At 38.8% G+C, this 26814-nt stretch overlaps 1 protein-coding gene across 1 annotated transcript in view; it reads left to right on the top strand.

The window, feature by feature from the left end:
* Positions 1 to 26814, top strand: part of FAM13A (family with sequence similarity 13 member A) — a 286634-nt gene that overhangs the window by 25166 nt on the left and 234654 nt on the right. The window contains exons 2-3 of the mRNA XM_049789780.1: positions 14123 to 14312; positions 25392 to 25598. Of these exons, the coding sequence (XP_049645737.1) occupies positions 14123 to 14312; positions 25392 to 25598 (397 nt within the window). The remainder of the gene's footprint in view (positions 1 to 14122; positions 14313 to 25391; positions 25599 to 26814) is intronic.

Below are 26814 nucleotides of genomic sequence, written 5' to 3'. Positions count from 1 at the left end.
GGTTCCTATATTATATTCCTAGGACAGTTATTGCTGAGTTGTCTGGAAGCTTAATTTCTAATTTTTTTGAGGAATATCCATATTGTTTTTTTTCAAAAGCCTGGACCAGTTGACATTCCCACCAGCAGTGAATGAGAGTTTCTTTTTCACTGCATGCACACCAGCACTGATTGTTCTTTTTATTATTGATATGTACCAGTCTCTGGGGTGAAATTATGTCTCATCATTGTTTTGATTAATCTCCCTGATGAATAGTGATGTGCCTTTGGCCATCTATATTTCTTCTGTATTATTTTTTTGTTCATCACTCCCCCCTTTTTTTTGGTTTTGGGGCTACACCTAGTGTTGCTTAGAGGGTTTTTCTGGCTCTGTGCTCAGAAATCATTCCTGGTAGGCTCAGAGGACCATATGGGATGCTGGGAATTGAACCTAGGCCCGTTCCTGGTCAGCCACATGCAAGGCAAACATCCTACTATCTCAGGCCCCTGCTTCTCCCCATTTTTTGATGGACTTAAGTCTTCTCTTTCTTTTATAAAATTTGTGAACCTGAAGTCTATGCATCTGATATTAGTAGGGCTACCTCAGTCTTTTTGAAGCAGTTGTTTGCATGAAGAATTATCTTTGAACAATCCTTCATAGACTTTGAGCCTATATTTTTTATTTAAATATCTTTCTTGAGGCAGCACAATGTTGGATTCACTTTTCTGTTCCATTTTTTTGTGACTCTGTCTCTTAATTAGTGTAGGTAGTTCATTTGCATTAAGAGATTTTTTTGTCATGGAGTTTTGTGTTATCTTTTTATAGAAGTATATTGTGTTTGTGGGGGTTGTCTTGCCTAAATTACCCCTTTTTATTCTTCATTAAGTTTGGATTTGTATCTGTAATGTTCCTGAGCTGTTGATTATACATGAAGCTGTGTATTCTTCCTTAAAAATGAATACGATCCTGACTGTGTGAAGTATTCGTGGAGCAGCATTCATTTCATTGAGTTTTTTCCACTATATCCCACCACTGCTTTGGGGCCCAATTGATTGCTTCTGATAAATCTGCTGTAAATCCTAAGGATGCTTTTTGGCATGTACTTTCCCTTTTTGATCTTGCTGCTTTCAGTATTCTATCTCTATCTGTGGTTTTCATCATTGTGACTAGGAGATATCTTTTATCTGGATCTTTTTTACCTGGTACTCTTTGGGTATCCATGATGTGGATTCATGGACTCTCAGTTCTGGGCACTTCTCAGTCTCTGAATGTTGCTTTTATATAGGGGTATTCTCTTCCTACCTTTCTGGGACCCCAATGATTCTTATGTTGTTTCTGTTGAATTATCATCAAATTCTATTGTCATCTATCTGTTAATTTATTTTGTAAGAATCTTATCTATCTGCTGTTTTCTGGAGGTATTATTCAGCTCATCCTTGAGGTCAAAGATCTCTGTCCTCAGCAGCTATTTTACTCTGCTGGTGAGGCCTTCCAGTGAGATTTTCATTTCCCATGCTAAGTTTTTCAGATTTTTGTTTTGTGGTTATTTTTTATGTTTAGGAAGTATTTGTATGCTGGTAACAAACTCATCATCATTTGACTATGTGAACTTTCTTCTTCTGTCTCAAAATGCCTGTATTCCCATTATTATGTTATTTTTATCTCAGTATTTAGTATCACATTGTCTTTTGTTTCTCAGTTTTGAAGAGTTCCTTTTAGTATTTATTGTAGAACAGGTAAGGTGGTAGTAAACTAAATTAGTTTTCACTCATTTGAAAATTCTTTACTTTGTTTTTGTTTTTGTTTTGGGTAACCCCTGACTGGGCCAGGCAGGGGTTACTTCTGGATCTGAGCTCAAAAATTACTCCTGGCAGGCTCGAGGGACCATTTGGGATGCCAGGGATTGAACCTAGGTTAGTCAGGTACAAGGCAAACACCCTAGCCCCTAAAATTACTTTATGTTTATATCATATTTGAATGAAATTTTCAGAGTAAAATATTCTTAGTAGCAATTTGTCTCTTTAGTGATTTGAGTAACACTTTTTCTATCCTATACTATATTTTTCTTTTTTACTGAGCTCCCTGATAAATTCCTTTTTATTTAGTAATTTAAGCAACACTTTTCTATCCACTACTTTATATATATATAATATATATAATAATATATATATTATATATATATATATAATAATATATATTATATATATAATGAGCTGAGCTGTCTAATAAATTTGTTTTGTTGGTAATTTAAGTAACACTTTTCTATCCTGTACTTTTTTATTGAGCTGTCTGATGGAAGCCTGGTTGAAGTGTCTTTATATGTTTCTATGTTCTTTTCCTTGGTATCCTTCCTTGAATGCATTCATCACTGATTTAATATGATATATTTTGGAGTAGTATTTCTGGATGCAGGAATCTAGCTATTTTCTAAAGTTACTTGACACTTATGTTTCTTTGCTTTGGTTTGAGAAGTTCTCAACTATGGTTTCTTTGAATATGGTCTCAGTGCTCTTCTCTCTGTCTTCATCTGTTTTTCCCATAAATATAATATTTATCACTTTAATGCATTTTTTTTTTGGTCCCCGGGTTACACCCAGCAGCGCTCAGAGGTCACTCCTGGCTTCACGCTCAGAAATTGCTCCAGGCAGGCTCGGGGACCATATGGGATGCCGGGTCTTGGACCATCGTCCCTCTGTATGCAAGGCAAACTTGCCCTACCTCCATGTTATTTCCCCGGCCCCCTTTGATGTTTTTTAATAGATTTTCCTGTTTCTGTTTTATTATTTTCATCTTAAATTTCTTTTATTCCGGGTTTTTGTGTGTATGTGTATGTGATTGAGTCTATTGTTATGTTTGCAGTGTTGGTTTGAATCTCTTCCAGTATGCTCTTTCTCACACAGTATCTCTAGAATTTTTATTAATACCTCTGGCAGAGTGGTAAAATACTTATATTTCTGTTACTCTTTTTTAATGTATGTTATTTCTTTGATTAGTTGAGAATTTATTCTTTTCCTGTTAACCTCCTTAGTTTCCCTCCGTTGACTTGTCTTTTACTTTAAGGAATTTCTTCTCATGTTTGTAAAGCTTACCTGTAGAATTTTTCTTAGAGGTTAGCCTCTTTTGTTTTCCCGCAGATGGCGCTGTGAACTTAGTTTCTTTGTTCTGTGACTGATGAGGATCAGGTCATGTGGATAGTTAGAAAACCTTTGTTGAATCACTGTTGCCAAGGAAACAACTTTGAAGGTCACTCCAGGCAGTCATTCCAGCCCAATGACAGTTCGCCCCCACCTCTGAGCCAGCTCTCAATGGCTCTTCCCTGGTGGAGGTTGGAGGGGACGAGAAGGAAACAGTTGTTTTGTTCCAGAGCTTGATTTCTTTTATTTCCATGGTCTTTCACCTCTGAAAAGTGGACTGTAATTGTTATAGTTCGTGTCTTCACCATGCTGGGTCAGACCAACACATGTATGTCAACTGGTGTCTGACATTGCTCCCCACCCATGATAGATGGTTTTTCTCTGTCTTACAGTGCTGTGAGTGCGTAGGTTTTTCCTGTGACGTTTAGATGATTTCTGATTGTCCTTGAGGTGGAGGAATATGCTTTGTATCTATTTTGTTGTTTCTGCAAGCTTCTGTCCTGCTACTGGTATTGCTTCTGAATATATTTCATCTCGTTTGAAGATCAAAAACATGTCACTAGACCTGTTTCCTCTGTTCTGAGAACATATTTAGCAAGGATTCTGGCCCCTTTGATTTCCACCAGCTCCTGTTTGGAAACAGCTTTAAGTATCTTGCTTAGGGACTTGTATTGACTCCATCAATATCCCTGTACCTCTGTAGACTGGAGATCATAAAAGTTTCTACTAGACTTTGGTTTTATTTTGCAGTCTCACCAGGAAATGCTCAGGGTTACTACTGGCTCTGCACTCAGAAATTTCCTGGCATTACTCACAGAACTATATGAGATGCTGGGGGCTGAACCTATTGTCAGCTACTTGCCAGACTAATACCCTATGCTCTGAACTGTTATTCTGGCTACCCTTCTTAGCCTTTTTTATTAGGACTTACTAAGAATTCTTCTGAAGTATGTGGGTACCTGACTGACTTGGTGAGTGACCAGTCAACAAAAATAAGGTTTCATTCTGATTTTTCTCTTGTTTTATAAACCCAATTTTTCTAATTTACTTCTGACCATTAGAAATTTTTTCAAAGTACCTTTTTTCAATTGGAGACATATGTGTATGTGTGTTTGTACTAATACTAAACAAATTTAGGGTAACTTAAGCCTGAAGAGAGTTTCTTGCGAAAATATTGAATGGCCACCTCAGTTGAGGGAAAAGCTAAATAACCCAATGTGAAAATGGGCAACTTAAGTTCACAGGTCAGTCATCTGATGCAGGGGACAAGAGTTCATTTTATAGTTAATCTTTTTTCTTCTTTTTTTTTATTTAAACAACTTTATTACATACATGATTTTGTTTGGGTTTCAGTCATGTAAAGAACACCATCCATCACCAATGTCCCAAATCTCCCTCCTCCCCACCCAACCCCCGCCTGTACTCCAGACAGGCTTTCTATTTCCCTCATACATTCTCATTATTAGGATAATCTTAGCTACGGACACAGTAACTGTTTGCTCCAATCTTCTTTTGCCCTTTTTAAGTCAGACTAGCTGTAGTGGCATGCAGGGGAAACGGTCTCAGAGTACTTAGGGATTCCCAGCCCAGTCCTTGATCAAGACAGAGTGATTGCTTAGAACAGTGTTCTTCAGCTTTTATTTTTTACATCTGCAACTGGCGCCTGTCTGCATGATATGCTGTCTGCACATACTTCATGAATCCACTGTGGTAGAACAGATAGTTTCAACATTTTGAGACCTGTAGACTGGCAGTAAGCCAGTCTTGTTAAAAGTTTCATCTCATAAGAGCTTTCACAAGAAGGATACAGTCATTCCCTAAAAGTTATGATTTACTACAGACAAAGGAGTAAGAGGAAACTTGATGGCCATAAACTATCCAATATTCACTGCAGGGCTAGCATATGCATTTTGTTAGGGAACTACTACATAACTCAAAGGAAAATAGGACAAGGGCATCTGTAGTTGCTTATACAGTTAAATATTGATATGATGAACATTATCTACAGAGACAGAAAAGCTGTCTCTTTCTTATTGTGATGGCTACATTGTCTTTACACACACACACACAAACACACACATGATGATATCAGAAGATATGCACATATTTTTTTAAAAATTTTAATTCAAATACCTTAATTAGTCATTTGCAATTGCTATAGCTTGTTAAGAAAACTGTATATTTACACAAAACTTAAAACTTCATTGATGCTGACATTTTTATGGTGGTAATGTAATCCTTATATCTTTGCTCCATTTAGGATTTCTTGCTCCTTTATCAAAAATTGGGTGATTGTATGTCTGGGGAACATTCTCAGAGTATTCAAGCCTATTCCACTGATCTGAGGGCCTGTCTTTATTCCAATACCATGCTGTTTTGATAACTATTGCTTTGTAGTACAATTTAAAATTGGGGAAAGTAATTTCTTCCATATTCTTTTATTCAATGAATGCTTTAGTTATTCTAGAGTGCTTATTGTTCCAAATGAATTTCAAAAGTGCTTGATCCACTTCCTTGAAGAATGTCATGGGTATCTTTAGAGGGATCGCATTAAATCTGTACAATGCTTTGTGGAGTATTGCCATTTTAATGATGTTAATCCTGCCAATCCATGAGCAGGGTATGTGCTTCCATTTCCACGTGTCCTCTCTTATTTCTTGGAGCAGAGTTTTATAGTTATTTTTGTATAGGTCCTTCACATTTTTAGTCAAGTTGATTCCAAGATATTTGAGTTTGTGTGGCACTATTGTGAATGGGGTTGTTTTCTTACTGTCCATTTCTTCCTTATTACTATTGGTGTATAGAAAGGCCATTGATTTTTGTATGCTACTTTTGTAGCCTGCCACCTTGCTATATGAGTCTATTTTTTCTAGAAGCTTTTTGGTAGAGTCTTTAGGGTTTTCTAGGTAGAGTATCATGTCATCTGCAAACAGCAAGAGCTTGACTTCTTCCTTTCCTATCTGGATTCCCCTGATATCTTTTTCTTGCCTAATCACTATAGCGAGTACTTTCAGTGCTATGTTGAATAGGAGTGGTGAGAGAGGATAGCCTTGTCTTGTGCGAGAATTTAGAAGAAAGGCTTTCAGTTTTTCTCCATTGAGGACAATATTTACCTCTGGCTTGTGGTAGATGGCCTTAATTATATTGAGAAAGGTTCCTTCCATTCCCATCTTGCTTAGAGTTTTGATCAAGAATGGGTGTTGGACCTTATCAAATGCTTTCTCTGTGTCTATTGATATGATCATGTGGTTTTTATTTTTCTTTTTGTTGATGTTGTGTATTACGTTGATAGATTGCATTCCTGGGATGAAACCCAGGAATGATCATAGTGGATGATCTTCTTAATGAGGCATTGAATCCTATTTACCAGGATTTTGTTGAGGATCTTTGCATCAGCATTCATCAGCGATATTGGTCTGTAATTTTCTTTTTTGGTAGCATCTCTATCTGGTTTAGGTATCAAGGTGATGTTGGCTTCATAAAAGCTATTTGGAAGTGTTCCTGTTTTTTCAATTTCATGAAAGAGTCTTGCCAGGATTGGTAGAAGTTCCTCTTGAAAGGTTTGAAAGAATTCATAAGTAAATCCATCTGGGCCTGGACTTTTGTTTTTGGGCAGACATTTGATTACTGTCTTAATTTCCTCAATAGCGATGGGTGTGCTTAGATATGCTACATCCTCTTCATTCAACCACAGAAGATTATAAGAGTCCAAAAATTTATCCATTTCTTCCAGGTTTTCATTTTTAGTGGTATAGAGTTTCTCAAAGTAGTTTCTGATTACCCTTTGGATCTCTCCCATATCAGTAGTGATCTCTCCTTTTACATTCCTAATACGTGTTATCAAGTTTCTCTCTCTTTCTTTGTTAGTTTTGCCAGTGGTCTATCTATCTTGTTTATTTTTTGAAAGAACCATCTTCTGCTTTCGTTGATCTTTTAGATTGTTTTTCGGATTTTCACTTCATTTATTTCTGCTCTCAGCTTTGTTATTTCCTTCTGTCCCCCTATTTTTGGGTCCTTTTGTTGAGTACTTTCTAATTCTATGAGCTGCATCATTAAGCTATTCAGGTATGCCCCTTCTTCTTTCCTTATGTGTGCTTGAAAAGCTATAAATTTTCCACCACTTTTGCTGTGTCCCACAGGTTCTGATAGTTTGTGTCTCCATTGTCATTTGTTTCTAAGAAGGTTTTGATTTCGTCTTTAATTTTATCTCGGACCCACTGGTTATTCAGTATGAGGCTTTTAACTTCCAGGTATTAAATTTTTCTTCTATGTCCCTTTGTAGTTCACATATAATTTCAGGGCCTTGTGGTCAGCGAAGGTAGCCTGCAAAATTTCTATTCTCTTGATATTATGGAGGTATGTTTTATGTGCTAGCATGTAGTCTCTCCTGGAGAATGTCCCATGTACATTGGAGAAGAATGTGTATCCAGGCTTCTGGGGGTGGAGTGTCCTGTATATATCTATTAGGCCTCTTTCTTCCATTTCTCTTTTCAGGTCTAGTATATTCTTGTTGGCTTTCAGTCTGGTTGACCTGTCAAGTGTTGACAATGCCGTGTTGAGGTCTCCCACAATTATTGTGTTGTTATTGATATTATTTTTCAGATTTGTCAACAATTTTATTAAATATCTTGCTGGCACCTCATTCAGTGCATATATGTTTAGGAGAGTGATTTCTTCCTGCTGTTCGTATCCCTTGATTAATAAAAAATGTCTATCTTTGTCCCTGACAACTTTTCTAAGTATAAAGTTTGCCTCATCTGATATAAGTATGGCCACTCCAGCACTCCAGTCTCTTCAACAAGTGGTGTTGGTACAACTTGCTAGCCACTTGCAAAAAATTGAACTTAGACCCCAGCTAATATCATGTATGAAGGTTAAATCCAAATGGATGAAAGACGTCCATATCAGACTCGAAACCATAAGATAAATGGAACAGCACGTACGTAAAACACTCTAGGACATTGGGACTAAAGGCATCTTCAAGGAGGAAACTGTACTCTCCAAGCAAGTGAAAGCAGAGATTAACAGATGGGAATATATTAAACTGAGAAGCTTCTGCACCTCAAAAGAAATAACACCCAGGATATAAGAGCCCCCCCTCCACTGAGTGGGAGAAACTATTCACCCAATCCCCATCAGACAAGGGGCTAATCTCCAAAATATACAAGGCACTAACAGAACTTTACAAGAAAAAACATCTAACCCCATCAAAAAATGGGGAGAAGAAATGGACAGACACTTTGACAAAGAAGAAATACAAATGGCCAAAAGACACATGAAAAAATGTTCCATATCACTAATCATCAGGGGGATGCAAATCAAAACAACTATGAGGTACCACCTCACACCCCAGAGATTGGCACACATCACAAAGAATGAGAACAAGCAGTGTTGATGGGGATGTGGAGAGAAAGGATCTCTTATCCATTGCTGGTGGGAATGTCGTCTAGTTCAACCTTTATGGAAAGCAATATGGAGATTCCTTCATAAACTGGAAATTGAGCTCCCATATGACCCAGCTATACCACTCCTAGGAATACACCCTAGGAACACAAAAATACAATACAAAAATCCCTTCCTTACATCTATATTCATTGCAGCACTATTTACCATAGCAAGACTCTGGAAACAGCCAAGATACCCTTCAATAGATGAATGGCTAAAAAAACAGCGGTACATATACACAATGGAATATTATGCAGCTGTCAGGAGAGATGAAGTCATGAAATTTTCCTATACATGGATGTACACAGAATCTATTATGCTGAGTGAAATTAGTCAGAGAGAGAGAGAGAAATGCAGAGTGGTCTCACTCATCTATGCGTGTTAAGAAAAATAAAAGACATTCTTGCGATAATAACTTTCAGACACAAAAGAGAAAAGAGCTGGAAGTTACATCTCACCTCATGAAGTTCACCACAAACAGGGATGAATTTAGTTAGAGAAATAGCTACATTTTGAACTTGCCTAATAATGAGAATGTACAAAGGAAATAGAAAGCCTGTCTAGAGTACAGGCGGGGGTTGGGTGGGGAGGAGGGAGATTTGGGACATTGGTGATGGGAATGTTGCACTGGTGATGGGTGGTGTTCTTTACAAGACTGAAACCCAAACACAATCATGTATGTAATAAAGTTGTTTAAATAAATAATTTTTTTAAAAAATGTAATCCTTATATGAGTCAAAATGATTGTCCTTTAAATATTATTAATTATACATGACTTCATTTCTAATCATTTTTTTCTCCATAATGAAAGTTCAGATATTATCTTATTAATATTTTATTTGGGGCTATATCCATAATACTAAGGGCTTACTGTTAGTTCTCTGCTCATGGATCACTCTTGGAAATGCTCAGGAAACTGTCTGGGGTACCAGAATCCTGAGCTGGCCTACATGCAAGGCACGCATCTTAACTCCTATACTATCTCTCTAACCCCAGTGTATTTATTTTAAGCTATTGTTCACTTTAAAATTCTTTTATTATTAGCTAAATAAAGTTCCATAGTTGTTAAAATATAAACTACTAGTATATTTCTTCATTAATATTTTTTGGTCACTGAAGTATCAGTTCAAATGTCTGCCAATTCAGCTGTTTTGTTGTGTTTTGTTGTGTTTTTTTTTAACTTAAAGAAAATGCATTGCATAGTTGACATAGATGATCATAATACATTTCTTTTCAAATAAGGGATAAAACAAAGTTATTTTAAAATGGAAAGAAAAATAAAATGGAACAGAAAAGAAAAATACAGTAACAAGCTCATTCATGAAAATTATTGTATTACCAATGAAGCCCTAAATACAATGGAGAAATTTTAGTAAGCTCCTGTGGTTAAATTGTCCAGTTAAATTAAAGTGTTCCTTTAAGGATGACAACTTCAAACAAATGAAGTTGTCCAGAAATTAAAAACTATGATACTACAAATTTTAAGGGCAATCACACAGCTACAGGGCCCTCTGGAAGAAGGCCTGGTTTGAACATGACAACTGCATTTTGGGTGTGGTTATAGCTGCCAGTTTTGCCCAGAAGGAGGAAGATATAGGGGAGGTACCTACACTCCTCCAAAAAAGCCCTGGTGATATCAGCCTAACAACTGGACCAGTGTTCTTGCAGGGAATCATAAAGGGTCAGTGATGAGGCAGGCTATCAGGGAAACGGTGATTCTGGGTGGTGGAGGCTGCAAAGGTGGCTTCAGCAGGGTTGGGGTTTGGCCCAATCTCTTCTCCAGAGATGGCCAGCTTTGTGTTACATGGGCCAGAATAGTCATAATCTTCCATAGCTCATTTACACCTCATTTGAGAATAGAGTGATACTATGGTGCTGGAATGGTTTGAACATGGTGACTGCATTTGTGCTTGTTGTGTTGATTTTAAAACTATTTACTTTTAAAAAATGCTAGCCTGAATTAGATTATCAATTCAAAAGCAATCAAATCTTCCTTTATTACTATGGTTATGTATAAATTTACTAAGTGGTATAACTATTGAGTAAATAGGTAGTTTAATTTACAGTCACTTCAGAATGGGCCAGGTTAAATGCATGTCTCTTACTTGAACTCTCTTCAATGCATGTTGAGACTGTTTGTTTACTCATTGAATAACAGGAAGCCCAGTATAACTATTCCATTCTTCAGAAAGAGATTAAGGTGGACTTCCTGTTAGCAGAAGGAACATGAATTCAAGCCTTTAAACAGACAGAATATACAGACAGACAGAATACAGACAGAACATCTAAGGCAGCTTTGACATTTTGATTTTTATATTTACATACAAATTATTCATTACCTTTCTAGGACTTATTAATTTTATATCTGGTGGTTAGGGCTTTTTTGTCTCCTTGACCCCCTTATCATTGTTTTTATAGAATTACATATAATTTATATAATGACAGCCCAGACTTCCATACTGTGAGTTCTGTGTTAGATCCCTATTTAGAGCTTTGTGTGTTTGGTACATATTTTACCCCTTTCCCTTCCTTCTGCAGGTTTTTTGACAGTTTTGGTGGCCAGGGGTCTCATGCTCTGGCTGTAGTGCACACAAATTCCAGGCTTCTTGCTCACTGTGTGAGGCTGCCATGCACAACAAACCCATGGATGCTAGGGAGTTATCTCCCCTGTCTCCCTCCTCTAGCCACAGTTCACATCTATTTATCTAGGCTCACTGAGGTCACACATGGCTTGCTATAAGCAGGAATTGCTGGCAGCATCAGAGATCTCAGCCACCAGATCTCCAGGCACAGATCTATAGGGATTGTGCTTGGTGTTAGCACAGTACCAGGGATGGAATGAATCCCTGTATGCACAAGACAGACTGAGTCTTCTAGCTTCCCACCCATTCAAGTACAGAAGATGCCTTTCCATCTTAGGCTTGTTCCCTGGCACTGCATAGGGTACCTCAAGCCTTCCAGAAGTGATCCCTGAATGGTGCCAAGCCAGGAGTAAGCCTTGAGCATTGCCAGTGTGGCCTCCAAACCAAAGCAAACAAACATCTGTATCATTAAAAAGTCAAAGTCATGTATTTTAAGAGATTAGAAATAAATTGAGGAACATTAGGTCAGTAGAGCAGGGTCAACAAGATCATTAACCAAATATTTCTTCAACATAATGTCTTTTAATATACTTTTTAGTGAAGCAAAATAATTTTACCCAAAAATTTACTTATGTAAATATGAGATAAATAATAACAATAAAGAAAAATTCATAAACCTGGAAAAGAAAAAAAATAACTTAGTCTTCTCCAGAGGAGAAAAGCCCATGATATCATTTTAAGAGTGAGTTTCAAGTGAAAGAAAAAGAATAATTTCCTGGAAGAATAAAGATGATGATAATGAAGAAGAAGAAGAAGAAGAAGAAGAAGAAGAAGAAGAAGAAGAAGAAGAAGAAGAAGAAGAAGAAGAAGAACAAGAACAAGAACAAGAACAAGAACAAGAACAAGATGATGATAATGATGATGATGATGATGATGATGAATGGCAACATCCATGTCTTCCTTGTGTACAGGGCTTATTATCATACCTCTGTATTCAGGTGCTCATTTCAAGCTGCTTTGTACCATCCCAATAGGTAGGGATTCTGTATTGATTTGTAGGTAGAAAATTGAAGCATCAAGGACCTGATTTGTTCAAGGTTTGCCACTAACTAGACTAGGATGGCTCTGGAGATAAAACAGCAGGATGTCTGGTCCCACTGTCTCTGCTTGAGTCCCTCCCTTGGATTTTCTGTGATGTGATAAAGGGAAGAGGAAATAGGTGTTTTAACAATACTGTCAACAAGTTTTCATGCTACTTCTGATACTGTTCAAAGCTTCAATAATACAGCTGGTTACTATTTCACTGCTTACCTATCATGTAGACCTGTTGAACTGAAATTCCCATGTACTCAATGTAATGTTTGAACCCACATGAAAAAGTGACTTGCTATTACATATTTGATTGAATAAATACTGAATACCCTTAGTAAAAGACATTGAAGTTCCTATCAGATATCTCCTAGACTGGTGCTAATCAGTCTATCTAGAATGCAAACAGATCATCAGTCTGTACTGTGGCTTTATGTCTTCTGAAACTTTAATAGAAAATCTAGTTTTCTAATATGACTTATGAGAAAATGCACAGGTCTCAGTAAAAGTTAGTCTACTATCTTTGATCTGATAGATATAATATGATTCTGTATTGTTTAGTTTTTGGGGGTTTTTTTTTGTTTTTTTGTTTTGTTTTGTTTTGTTTTTTGGGGGGGCCACACCCGGTAACGCTCAGGGGTTACTCCTGGCTATGTGCTCAGAAGTTGCTCCTGGCTTGGGGGACCATATGGGACACCGGGGGATCGAACCGAGGTCCGTCCAAGGCTAGCGCAGGCAAGGCAGGCACCTTACCTTTAGTGCCACCGCCCGGCCCCTGTATTGTTTAGTTTTGAAAAACAAACTGAGATCACAGAAATCTTATTCAAACTCAAGATTATAGGACTAACTTGGTGTCATTGTCTTAGATCATATCTGGCATTTGTCATTGCTTCTTCTTATAATTAAACTTAAATGGCATTGTGGCATCAATTTGAATCTAAATGAAGGGGACAGCTGTGAACTTAAGAGTTGGATGAGATTTTGATCAGTTATGTAACCAGTTGGCTAGCTTATTACTTGGCTTTGATGTTGTGGTCTTTTTGTTTTTGTTTTGTTTTGTCTTTTTGTTTTGTTTTGTTGGGGGGCCATACCCGCTGACGCTCAGGGGTTACTCTTGGCTATGCGCTCAGAAATCGCTCCTGGCTTGGGGGACCATATGGGATGCCAGTGGATCGAACCACGGTCTGTCCTAAGCTAGCACAGGCAAGGCAGATGCTTTACTGCTTACGCCACTGCTCTGGCCCCTGATACTGTGTTTTATCCAACTCTAACCCAAGGGTAATATTTCTACTTTTTGAATGAAACAACTGCATGAGCTTACACAAATCAAATTTATAGTTCCTGGGGCTGGAGTGAGTAGGTTAGAAGGTAAGGCTGACTTGGGTTCCATACCTGGGGCTACATATGGTTCCCCAAGCACAAGGTGAGGCTTTCCCCACCCCACATATGTTTTTACACTTTCCTTAGCTCTGCGTTTATTCTCAAAAGGTGAAACTGTCTCTAACTTGCTGAGACATTTACTTTATTACTTTACTATTTTTAGGGCACAAGTTTTCACTTCTAGAAACGTCTTATTCTAGGATCTATGTGGGGTTGCAGTGTACCGAATTTTCCTGTTAATGGGGACTCCTGAGTCACACCCCTGGTTACTGTAATAATATATCTTAGATACTGCAGTGTATTGCTCTCTCTTAGCTACAGCTAAGTTGTGGCTTTAGGTCTTTTGTCATTTAACAACCCTATCAGTGTGCGCCACTGGCGGGAAAGAAGTTCCAGGCTTTAGTCCCATTCCCAGATATTTGCTATTTTTCCCCCCTTGGTGTTTCTGCTGCAGTCATGCAGCCTCCTGTGGTGACCATGACTGATTGCTCCTTTTTTTCACTTTCTTTCAAGCAAAGGAAAGCCACTGCTAAGCTGAAGGAAGACACAGGAAGGAGTGTGACAGGGCCACCCCATCAGCAGAGTGATCTTTCCTGTAAGAAATTCTTTGGGGTGCCTCTGCAGGATCTGCACCAGCAGGGTCTCACTGAGAATGGCATACCTGCCCTAGTGGGAACTTTGGTAGACTACTTGACTAAGTATGGTGAGTATTCTGCTCTTTTACAGCTTAGAAAATAAGCTTTTGGGGGCCTGGAGAGATAGCATAGTGGCGTTTGCCTAGCAGGCAGCCAATCCAGGACCAAAGGTGGTTGGTTCGAATCCCGGTGTCCCATATGGTCCCCCGTGCCTGCCAGGAGCTATTTCTGAGCAGACAGCCAGGAGTAACCCCTGAGCACCACTGGGTGTGGCCCAAAAACCAAAAAAAAAAAAAAAAAAAAAAGAAAAGAAAGAAAATAAGCTTTTGGTTATTTAAATCCTGATGCATTTGAATATTTCTGAAAACATCTTCTTTGTCGTTTATTTATTTGGGGGCCACACCTGGCAGTGATCAGGTATTATTCCTGGCTCTGCGCTCAGACGTTGCTCCTGGCAGGCTTGGGGAACCATATGGGATGCCAGGGATCAAAACCGGGTTGGCCACATGCAAGGCAAATGTCCATCCCACTGTGCCATTGCCCCCTCCTGAAATATCTTAACTAGAAAATAAAATACTGTGTAATGTATTTCCCCCTAAAGAATAATTTTAAGAGTATTCTTGAGGCTGGGAACATAGTACATTGAGTAGGGCATTTGCTTGCATGCAGTAATCTGGATTTGACCCCTAGTACCCCACAAGGTTCTCCATGCCTACCAGGAGTTAGTAGTAAATCTTGAGCAAAGATGGGTGTGGTCCACAAATTAAATATACATATTTAATTAAATATATTAATATACATCATATATAATAATAAAATAAAATAATAATAGTATACTAAAATATATTCTTGTCACTGTTGTATGGTTGGTACTTAGGGGATCAAATAAAGTTCTGGGATGAGATCAAAATCTACCACAATGCAAAAATGCCCTCTGCTCTCCTATGTTCATTACAACACTATTTACAGTAGTCAGAATCTGGAAATAAGCTGGGTACCTGAGAACAGATAAGTGGCTAAAGAAACTGTGATATGTCTACACAGTGGAATACTATGTAGCTGGTAGGAAAAATGAAGTCATGAAGTTTGCTTATACATGGGTGGATTATGGGGATTATTACGCTGAATGAAATGAGTCAGAGGGAGAGGAATAGATATAGAATAGTCTCATTCATCTGTGGGCTATAAGAGAAATAAAAGACAGTATGGTAATAATAAAAATGAGGGCCAGGAAGACCAGTCTATGGTAGGAAGCTTTCCACAAAGAGTGGTGAGTGCAGTTAGGGTCCACTATGACAATGATATATGGCAATGGTAATTAAAACTGATCATTCTGGACAGATCTAGGTGCAGAAAGAAGATAAAGTGATGGACATAGTAGCCGTTTTTTAACAATAGTGCAAACCACAGTGTCAGAGAGAGAAAGAGAAGCAAAATGCTTGCCTGAGATACAGACAGGGGGGTGGGTAGCTGGGAGGGAAACTGGGGACATTGGTGGCAGGAGAAGTGCACTGGTGAAAGGTAGAGTCTATTCTATGACAGGAACTCAATTATGAACAATTTTGTAACCATGGCACTTAAATAATTATTAAATAAAAATATAGAAAACAGGTTTCTTTATAGTTCATTTGTTGTTGTTGTTATTGTTTGAGGGCCACATCTGGTAGTGTTCAGAGGTCACTCCTGTTAGTGCTCAGGGCAGCATATGAAGTGCCGGAGATCAAACCTTATTCAATCACATGCAAGGCAAATGTTGCATCTACCTGCTGTACTATTGCCTTGGTCCTTATAGCTTAATTTTTATGACTTTATTAAAAATAGATGACAGGACCTAGAAAATTTGAAAAACTATTTTCCTATACATTATATTTGTTTTCTTTTTGTTTGTTTTGGGGCCACACCTGGTAGTGTACAGGGCTTATTCTTTGGCACTGTGCTTAGGAATCACTCTTGGAAGGCTCGCTTGTCCATAGATGGTTCCAGAAATTGAATCTGGGTTGGCCATGTGTAAGGCAAGCATTGTACACATTGTACTGCCTCTGTGGCCCCTTAAATTAATGATTTTTAAGCAAGACCAGTAGCAAGGGTGCATTCTGATCTATTTAATAAATACCAAAAAGCTTTTAAAGATCTGATAAAGAAATAGTGAGAGGAATATTGGATTCTTAAAAATTATTTTTGTATTGAGAGAACATTTTTAATTTCATATCGCTCTAAGACTCCTTGCAAAATAATATAATAAAATGTTAATAGAATTTTTTGTTGGTGATTATGGGATTTCATGCTAAAACTTGAGAGCTCAAAGTTTATTTAGGGCTCCTGAAGCACAGCCCCTGTGCTGCATTGTAAAAGCAGGAGGTGAACCAGTCTGTTCCTCGTTAGCTGTGTGCCTCTGACTTTGGTGAGGAGCCCTATTGCAGGCAACGAGAACCACAGAGCTCAGTTGACTGAAATAGTGTTCCTACTCTAGCAATTTCCTTGTGACTTAATTGCAAACCAGTGTTTTGTTGGAAAAAATGCAGGGATTTTTTTCTCTGTTTTTTTTTTTTAATTTTTTATAAGCATCAAAAAGGCAAAATTCTTAAAACAACTTGGGATTGTACTTTTTTTTTAAAAAAATGCCTTTCAACAGCTAAACACAGAGGAGTTACTCACTGCCTGGCAGGAAAATTTGCCATCAGGATCTTGAAATCAGAATTTGTTATATAAGTGACTCAATCAGATTCTTTTTGTTTTTATTTTTTATTTTTGGGATGGAGGGCACACTCTGGGATGCTGAGGGGTTACTCCTGGCTATATGCTCAGAAATCACTCCTGGCTTGGGGGACCATGTGGGACTCCTGAGGATCGAACCAAGGTCTTAGGTCAGACTCATGCAAGGCAAATGCTTTAACACTGCGTCACCGCTCCTACCCCACAACTAGATTCTTTTATATATGCATTTAGTGACAACTAAAACAGTAAATTCTATCACAAGTATTTTATTAATTTAAATACAAATTAATCTCTTAAGTAATCCACCTCATATTTAAAAAGTTGTTTGATATGATGCATTTGGTGACCACTTAATATAGTTTTATTTATATTTTTTGTTTTTGTTTGGGGGGGACACATCTGTTTGATGCTCAGGGTTACTCCTGGCTAAGTGCTCAGAAATTGTCTCTGGATAGGGGGACAATATGGAACACTGGGGGATCGAACCGCGGTCCTTCCTTGGCTAGCGCTTACAAGGCAGACACCTTACCTCTAGTGCCACCTCACCTTCACTTAATATAGTTTTAATTTGGCATATTCATGTTCTGTTCTTTCCTCCAAAACTGCTTGACTAGTATAGCTTCGTGAGGCTTTTTATAATGTAAAAACATTTTCATGTATTTTTTGGTTTTTTATTGTTTTTGTTTAGGGTTTTTTTTTTGTTTTTTTGTTTTTTGTTTTTTGTTTTTTGTTTTTTTGTTTTTTTTTTTTTGGCTTTTATGGGGATATTCCAAAACTGGCAATGCCCAGGGGTTACTTCTGATTCTTCACTCAGCAATCACTCCTGGCAGACTCAGGGGACCACTTGGGATGCTGGGGATAGAATCGAGGGATAGAACCTGGGTTGACTGCATGTAAGGCTTTAGACTTTACTAGTGTACATTCAGGTGAAGTGAGGTAGATCTTTTCATGCAATCTCTCGGCCATTTTTAACTGGAATTGTGAAGTGAGATCTCTAGTCGAACCTTTCCAGAATACACATGCATTGGAAACACCTCACATCTTCTGAACCATCAACTTGAAAGGCCAGTTGAGATAGGAAACTAAACTTATACTGGGAAAGAATTAGTCATTCGGTAGACAACAAGAAGCCTCTGGCTCTACTATAAAACACTATGCTGAGCCAGAAAGATTGCTTCAGAGTCTGGAGTGCTTGTAGAAACTCCAGACTCATTTCTGGGAATTACATGATCTCTCAAACACTTCAGAGTTATCAACCCCTGAATCCTGGTAACCACATGGTCCCTCGAACACCACCTGGAGTGTCCCCATATTCCAGAAACCACATGGTAACCACTGTATCCAGGGAACCAGGCAGTCCCTGAAATACCATGGAGGTGAACCCCAAATCTTAGTAGCCACATTGTCCCTTGAATGTCATCACAGTGATTCCTAACACATGCTGGCAACAGTGCTGAATATACACACACAACAAACAAAAGCACATGCCAAAAACTACCCCCCCAAATAATCCAAAAAAGAAACTATAAAAAATTTAAATTACTGTATCACTAACCTCTGAAACTATAACTTTGCAGGGTAATTTGAAGTATTATAGTTTTATTTGGAGAGTTGTTTTCTTTCAATCAGCAAATATATATGTTCTATCTATAATGGCACAGGCACTCTCAGGCATTCCCATATATGACTGGTCATAAAAGTTAATCATAGTTGGGATCGAAGCAGTGGCACAAGTGGTAGAGCGTTTGCCTTGCATACACTAACCTAGGATAGACCACAGCTCGATTCCCCCATCCCATTTGGTCTCCCAAGCCAGGAGTGATTTCTGAGCACATAACCAGGAGTAACCCCTGAGTGTCACCTGATATGACCCCAAAAAAAACAAAAAAAAATTAAAAAAAATTAACCATAGTCCAATATTGTGCTTATCATCATGCTGTTTGATGTAAATAAAGCATTTGACAACTTGACATGAAGAAAACTTTTTCTGTAAAGGGCTTTGAGGGCTATAAGAATGTTTTAAGGCCTTCAGCCTTTGAACAGACTTCAGACATATTTCCTTAGAGATGAAGTATGTACAATGGGTAGGTGCTTATCTTGTAGGCAGCCAACCCTTTTATGCAGTTTAATCCCTAGTAGTGATACCAGAGTGCAGAGCCAGGAATAAGTCCTGAGCACCATTGGGTGTGGCCCCAAAACTTAAAAACAAAAAGGGAGAAATAAACTAGGTATCATTAAAAGTGGTTTGGGTGAGAGAATGAGCCAAGGAGATAAAGTTGTGCAAGTAAATGGGATAGATACTGAAAATCACGACTGAGAAGCCCTAACTTAAATTTCCATTCATTTTTTTTAAATCTCTTCACCAGAAAGGCCCAGTGGGATCAGAACCATGAAGACTAAAGTAAAGCCAGATCCTGGAACTGAATAGTTATTTTGGAATAATTAGAAATAGGTTTACTTGAGGGAAGGTTAAAAAAACTGTGAAGAGAAAGATTTAAAGTGAATGCTACAAAAATGCCATAAAATCAGTTCCAAAGGATATTAATATGGACAAAACAGATTCAAGAACTGGGTGTGGAATACGAGAGAGAGAGAGAGAGAGAGAGAGAGAGAGAGAGAGAGAGAGAGAGAGAGAAAGGAAATAGTGTACTGAGCAGAGAAAGATCAAGGCAAACACAATTGAATATCAGTTTTTGTAACCTTTGTTTGTTTGTTTTGGGCCACACCCAGTGATACCTAGGGGTTACTCCTGGCTATGTGCTCAGAAATTGCTCCTGCATTGGAGAACCATATGGGACGCTGGGGGATTGAACCGTGGTCTGTCCTAGGTTAGCTAGCGCACGCAAAGCAGACGCCTTACACTCTGCGGCACCACCCCAGCCCCCAGTTTTTGTGATTTATTCTTAGTAATGAGGGGTGACCCTGACCTCTTCTTTTCTTTAAAAGTTGATCACTAGACCAGTGTTCACTGGACAGGTGAGTGTGAAGACTGCGAGTGAGATCACTGGGAACAGTGGAGAAGCTGTTCTCCAATATCTCTGATTTTGTGGTGCCTGTGTTTTAAATATTATTTCAGGTTTTACAAATAAGTTTAATCATAATTGGAGCTAAAATTTATGTCAAATTTTCAACAAGTTCTCAACCATATAATTTGTATATGTTGAATAATATCAGTTTATTTTTAAAAGAGTAATTTATTTAAGCATCATGGTTACAAGGTATTCATTATACACCTTTTTCACAGATGCAACGTTGTTCATCATTGAGTTTCAGTCATACAATGTAGAGTATCTTTCACTAGTGCATATTTCCCACCAGGATGTCCAGTTTCCCTCCCACCCTCCTCCTTACTCCCTATCCTCCTCCCCCTTCTCCTCCCTCTTTCCCACCTTCCTCCTCCTTCTCCTCCTCCTTCTCCTCCTCCTCCTTCTCCTCCTTCTTTTCCTCCTCCTCTTCCTCCTCCTCTTCCTCCTCCTTCTCCTTTTCCTTCTCCTCCTCCTCCTCCTTTTCCTTCTCCAACTCCTTCTTCTTCTTTCTTCTTCTTCTTCTTCTTCTTCTTCTTCTTCTTCTTCTTCTTCTTCTTCTTCTTCTTCTTCTTCTTCTTCTTCTTCTTCTTCTTCTTCTTCTTCTTCTCCTCCTCCTCCTCCTCCTCCTCCCTCTTTACCCCTCCTCCTCCTTCTCCTCCTCATCCTTCTCCTCCTCCTCCTCCCTCTCCTCATCATTCTTCTTCTCCTCCTCCCCCTCCTTCTTCTTTGCCCCCTCCTCCTCCTTTTCCTCCTCCTCCTTCTTATTCTTCTCCTCCCCCTCCCTCTTTCCACTCCTCCTCCTCCTCCTCCTTCTTCTTTTTCTCCTCCTCCTCCTCCTCCTCTCCCCTTCTCCCTCTTCCCCCTCCTCCTCCTTCTCCTCCTCCTCCTTCTTCTCCTCCCCCTCCTCCCTCTTTCACCCGCCTCCTCATTCTTCTCCTCCACCTCATTCTGCTCCTTTTCATCATCATCCTTCTTCTTCTCCTCCTCCTCCCCCTCCTCCCTCTTCCTCCTCCTCCTTCTCCTCCTCCTCCTTCTTCTCCTCCTCCTCCTCCTTTTCCTCCTTCTCCTCCTCCTCTTCCTCCTCCTTCTCCTCCTTCCTCCTCCTCCTCCTTCATCTTCCTTCTTTCGTCTTCTTCGTCTTCTCCTCCTTTTCCCTCATCTTCACGTCCTCTTCTTCCTCCTCTTCCTCTTGCTGCTGCTCATGCTACTCCTTCTCCTACTACTGCTCCTCCTCCTCCTCTTTTCTTTCTTCTCTCTCTCTCTCTGCCCCCTTCCTTCCCCTCTATCATTTTAGACATAAGGTTTGCTATATTGCTACTTAGGGGTATCATATCAGTTTATTTTCAAGTGGGTTGTGGTTGGGCTTCACGCAGCTGTGCTCAGTTGGTACTCCTAACTCTCTGCTCAGAGATCACTTACGGCGAGGCTCAAAGAACTATATGTGATGTTTCAGTCATCATGTGCAGGGCTGTAATTCTGTGTTTTGAGTAAAAGTTTCTTACCTATCTCCAAACTGCTTCAATAAAGCTAAACTTTTTGTTTTCTTTTGGAACCTAACCTGATGATTTGGGGGGTACTCCTGGTAGTGCTTGGGAGACACATAGTGCCAGGGATGAATCCCGGACTCTTGCCTGTTCTCTAGCCCACTAAGATATTGAAAGTTTTTGAAGTTAAGCATTTTCTTAAAAGTAAAAAACCTTAACAGATGAGAAAGAGATAGAGTGACATAAATGTGTCTCATTTGAAACAAATCACTTATATCAAGGTTCAGTTGTAACATTCAGTTTCCCTTTAGACTCTATAGGATATGAGTTCTTGAAACTCTTTTTTAAGAAAACTGTTTCTTCTCTCATCAACATTCTCCCACACCTTGCCCACACTATAACTGTCTGGCATACCGATCTGAAATTGTCTTTACTCTCTATCCCGAAATGCCTTCCACCCCCATTTCAGTATGCCTTTTTTTTGGGGGGGGGCCACACCCGGCGGTGCTCAGGGGTCATTCCTGGCTGTCTGCTCAGAAATAGCTCCTGGCAGGCACGGGGGACCATATGGGACACCGGGATTCGAACCAACCACCTTTGGTCCTGGATCGGCTGCTTGCAAGGCAAACACTGCTGTGCTCTCTCTCCGGGCCCCAGTATGCCTTTTTTAATGCTTTTTCCTGGATTTCTAATTCTTGGGTAGCTTTCAACACTTCCTTTCCCATATGTACTAACTTTCCAAGTCACAGTTGTTCTTGCATTTTCCTTTCCTTTCTCCTGTATCTCTTTTCTAAGGCCTTGTAGCCCTAGAATAAGATTTTCCGGATGTAAACTCTTTTTATTTTGTTTGCTTGTTTGATTTGGGGCCAGATCTGGCAGCTCTCAGGGCAGTTCTCTGCTTTCAGTAGAGCCAGCTATACTAGCTCTGTGCTCAAAAATTATTCCTGATAGGTTGGAGGACCATATTGGATGCCAGTGATTGAACCTTGGTTGGCTGCATATACAGGGAAAAAGCCTTATTCATTGTACTATCACTCCAGGCCCTGGATGAAGACTCTTTTTTTAAAATTAATATCTTTATTTAAACACCTTGATTACAAACATGATTGTGGTTGGGTTTCAGTCATGTAAAGAACACCACCCTTCACCAATGCAGCATTCCCATCAACAATGTCCCAAGTCTCCCTCCTCCCCACCCCACCCCCACCTGTACTCTAGACAGGCTTTCAACTTCCCTCATTCATTCAGATTGTTATGATAGTGCTCAATGTAATTATTTCTCTAATGGCACTCATCACTCTTTGTGGGGAGCTTCATGTAGTGAACTGGAACTTCCAGCCCTCCTCTCTTTTGTCTCTGAAAATTATTGCAAGAATGTCTTTCATTTTTCTTAAAACCCATAAATGAGTGAGACTATTCTGCGTCTGTCTCTCTTCCACTGACTTATTTCATTCAGCATAATAGATTCCATGTACATCTGTGTACAGTAAAATGTCGTGACTCTTCATCTCTCCTGATGGCTGCATACTATTCCATTGTATATATGTACCACAGTTTCTTTAGCCACTCATCTGTTGAAGGGCATCTTGGTTGTTTCCAGAGTCTGGCTATTGTAAATAGTGTTGCAATGAATATAGGTGTGAGGAAAGGATTTTTGTATTGTATTTTTGTGGATGAAAACGCTTTACCATCTGTATTCTCCCTGTCTTGAATTACCCTTCATTCCCTTTGTAGTTGCTGTTATGATGGCCAGAGATGGCTCACACTTAGTCACAGTTCCTTCAAGGGACATGTGGTTTTTTTATGCTCACACAGTTGAAGGACACTAGAGGGTGCATGTATGCTACTGGGATCAGCTTTATTCATGCCAGGAATCCAGTCTGGTCATTCTTTATTTACACTTCATGTTCATATGACTGGTCCTGGTATCATTCTTTTCCCCCCTCAATTTATGAGGCTGAATTATTCAAGTTATGCTATTCTGTTGGAGATTAAAAAAAGGTTAAGGAAAAGAGAAGAAAAAATTTGGTATCAACTACTAAAAAAGAAAAATAAATCACTGAATAATATCCACAAAAGTGAAAAAGAAAGAAAAAAGTGGAAGAAAAAGAAGAAGGAAAATAATATCAAAAAACAAACAAAAATAAAACAAAACAAAACCAGAAAAAGTGCTGCAGTGGCAGGGTATGGTGTTACCCCACCTGTGTTTTTTGTTTGTTTGTTTGTTTTTTGTATTAGGCTCAGTAAGTATTGGGGAAGGAAGGAAATTCCTGTGGCCTAAGAGATTCAGGGTTTCTCCACTCTTGAAGCATATTGTCATGGGAACAACCACTGACTCCATACCTTCTCATTGCCATATCCCAGGATTTGTGTGTGTGTGTGTGTGTGTGTGTGTGTGTGTGTGTGTGTGTGTGTGTGTGTGTGTGTAGTGTTAGGAAACTTTCCTTTCAGTTGTGGATGAGAAAATAAGGCCACGGTAGCAAACAAACTTGGTATTTGTGCAGGTCCTAGGACAAGGCCTAGGATAGAGTCTTTAAGGTTCTAGAGGTACTGTTCCAACATTGTCGGTGTGTTCAGTCTTCTGTATCATGTTCTCCATATTTTTGCTCATTCCCTAAGCCGAAGTCTAGGAAATTATGGTTCCAAAGGTTTTGCTCAGTCTGTGTTGTCAAAATTGGGCCTCTGTACTAAGAAATCTTGATTTTTGTAAGAGACATGGGCTATAGCCTAGGGTAGGGTTTTCCTTAATGGTCTCAAGGTAAGTTCTGCCCAGTCACGGTTGTCAAAGTCAGTTTTATGTAGTTAGCGCTCTTATTTTTCATAGTTCAAAGGACGATACATCTTCTGATTTCCACGTAGTGTTAGGTGATGTGATAGGACCTCCTGGTCTTAGGTCAAGTTGTCATTTCCTCGCTGTCCTGGTTGTCATATTAACACTGGCACAAGTATATATCCCAACACAGCTTAGTTCCTGGTGTTGTTGCAGGGGGTTGTTTCAGTTCTACGCCTGGGATCTGGGATTTGAGAATGAACTAACACTGTCCAATCTCGTGGAGACTGAGTTGTATCCACATGACATATGTCCAGGATGGGAGGCACCCTTGTATAAAAAGTGTGAGTTCTTATCCTTAGAAGATAAGATCTTGTGTCTGAGTCCATGATTTCCCCTTATTTACTGTGCCTATACAAAAATGTATGGTGTCCTTTTATATTACTGGTGCTATTCTGGGTAAGAATGACAGGCTACACATACAGTATCTGTGGTGTGGTCTGAGCTTTTATCCCAGGCAAGACGTTTTCTTAGTTTTTGTACCAAGCAGCACCAAAACTGGTGAGGGTAGAGAAAATATGTATATATAAAAGAAATAGAATATATAGATAAAAATTGAGATATAAAATAAAGAAAGGAAATTGAGAAAAAAAGGTATTTGAAAATAGAAAGTGATGGTGGAGGCTATCTGTATGTTTAGGAATACATATCTTAAGATACATTATTATAAAGGTATTAAGCTTACGTAGGCAACATAGGCCTCCCAATTAGGTGTTCTGACATATTTTCTTTTGATCTCTCATATCTCTCAAGCTTCTTTTTCAGTTAAAACCATTTACTTGATTTAAAGAAAAGCTATAGGCTAGAGCAATAGTACATTAGGTGGGGCATCTTGCACATGGCTGACCTGCGTTGGATCCCCAGCATTTGGTTCCTGAATCTGCACTAGTAGTAATCCCTGAGCACAGCCACAAGTGATCCCTGAGCACAGCTGGATGTGGGCCAAACAACAGCAACATTTTATTTTGCAAATTATGAAATGTTCGATACTTTTTGTACTGCAAATCACTGGCCTGAGTTTTCTTTTGTTGCATTTGTTCCTTCACTTTGTACTTATTTATGAACAGCCCATTTCTGTGTACTTGGCTCTAGGACTCACCCAGGAAGGCCTCTTTCGGGTAAACGGGAATATGAGGGTGGTGGAAGAGCTGCGCCTCAAGTTCGAGAGTGGGAGCTCCGTGGAGCTGGGCAATGGTGATGTCTGTGCTGTAGCCAGTCTTTTGAAGCTCTTCCTGAGGCAGCTGCCGGAGAGCCTGTTCACTGCAGCATTGCAGCCACGGTTCATCCAACTTCTTCAAGGTGAGACCCCCCCACCTTACTTTAGGAATGGAATGACTTTCAGTTTTACATTTAAAAGAAGATTTAAATATTAAGATATTTTTTGTAGGGCTGGAAAGATAGTACAGCAGATATGGAACTTAACTTGTACATGACTGACCTGTCTTTGTTCCCTACCTTTGAGAATGTCCCCTGAGCATAGCTAGTAACAATCCCTGAGCATCACCAGTTATGGCCCCAAAACAAAATCTTCCATTATTTTGGGAATAGAGCAATATTAGTGGGAAAGTGCTTGCCCAACACATATTCTTGGCATCCATAAGGTTCCTCAAACGCTGCCAGAAGTGATTCCTGAGTGAAGAGCCAGTAGACCCTGAACACCATTGAATATGGCCACCAAAACTCTAAATTAAGAAACAGTAGTCTGTTTTTAAAGATATAATGACTATAGACCACTATCATTTTAAATCTAGGTCTTTATCTACCCTAAGATACTAGTAAAATGATTTAGAAAGCCATTATTAAATAGTATTTCTAGAACCGTTGGCATTTGAATATTTTATAACAGTATTAAAAAGCCTTGATGTTTTAGAACCAAAGAAACTCCTTTTTTATGATTAGTTGAGTTGAGAATAAGATAATACATTCTCTATTGGAAAAATTAAGTCAATTACATTTGGCTAATTTTCTTTTAGATAGAAAGGCACTGGTGTGTTTCTTTGTGCTTGTAAGATTAAGTTCTAAAATAATTGTGTACTTTATTGTGAAATAAAGCTGTTTGATTGTATTATTAATTGAATTCTTTTGAGTGAAGTAGTGTCATTTAAAAATTTAATGACAAATGTAAACTTTGTTGGTTGCATTCTCCTTCCTAAATATAATAAAGGAAAATGTTTCACCTTGAATAGCCATTTTTTATTTTCTTCTTTTTCCAAGTTAGACTAAAAAGTGGGAAAATGTATTTTAATGTTAGTTTCTAGATTAAGATGGATGTGACTTAAATTCATATTTCTTTATAAAAATGGAATTACTTTTTATAGGTAATGTACTAAAGAATGGATTAAATGAGAAGGCAGTATTGTATTTTGTATTCTGTTGAATATAGTGACAGTGTGAAAGTGCACATTGAAAATAAACCAACTATTTCTTGGTTCTGTTTTTTAACAAGATCTTAAAGCTTCCTGTAACAGTAACACTTAAATGACATGTTTGATGCTTTTCATTCAAAACTGAACTT

Source organism: Suncus etruscus, chromosome 16 (assembly GCF_024139225.1).
Source record: "Suncus etruscus isolate mSunEtr1 chromosome 16, mSunEtr1.pri.cur, whole genome shotgun sequence".
In the NCBI taxonomy this organism is placed as follows: Eukaryota; Metazoa; Chordata; class Mammalia; order Eulipotyphla; family Soricidae; genus Suncus; species Suncus etruscus.
This window is presented reverse-complemented; position numbering and strand designations above follow the sequence as displayed.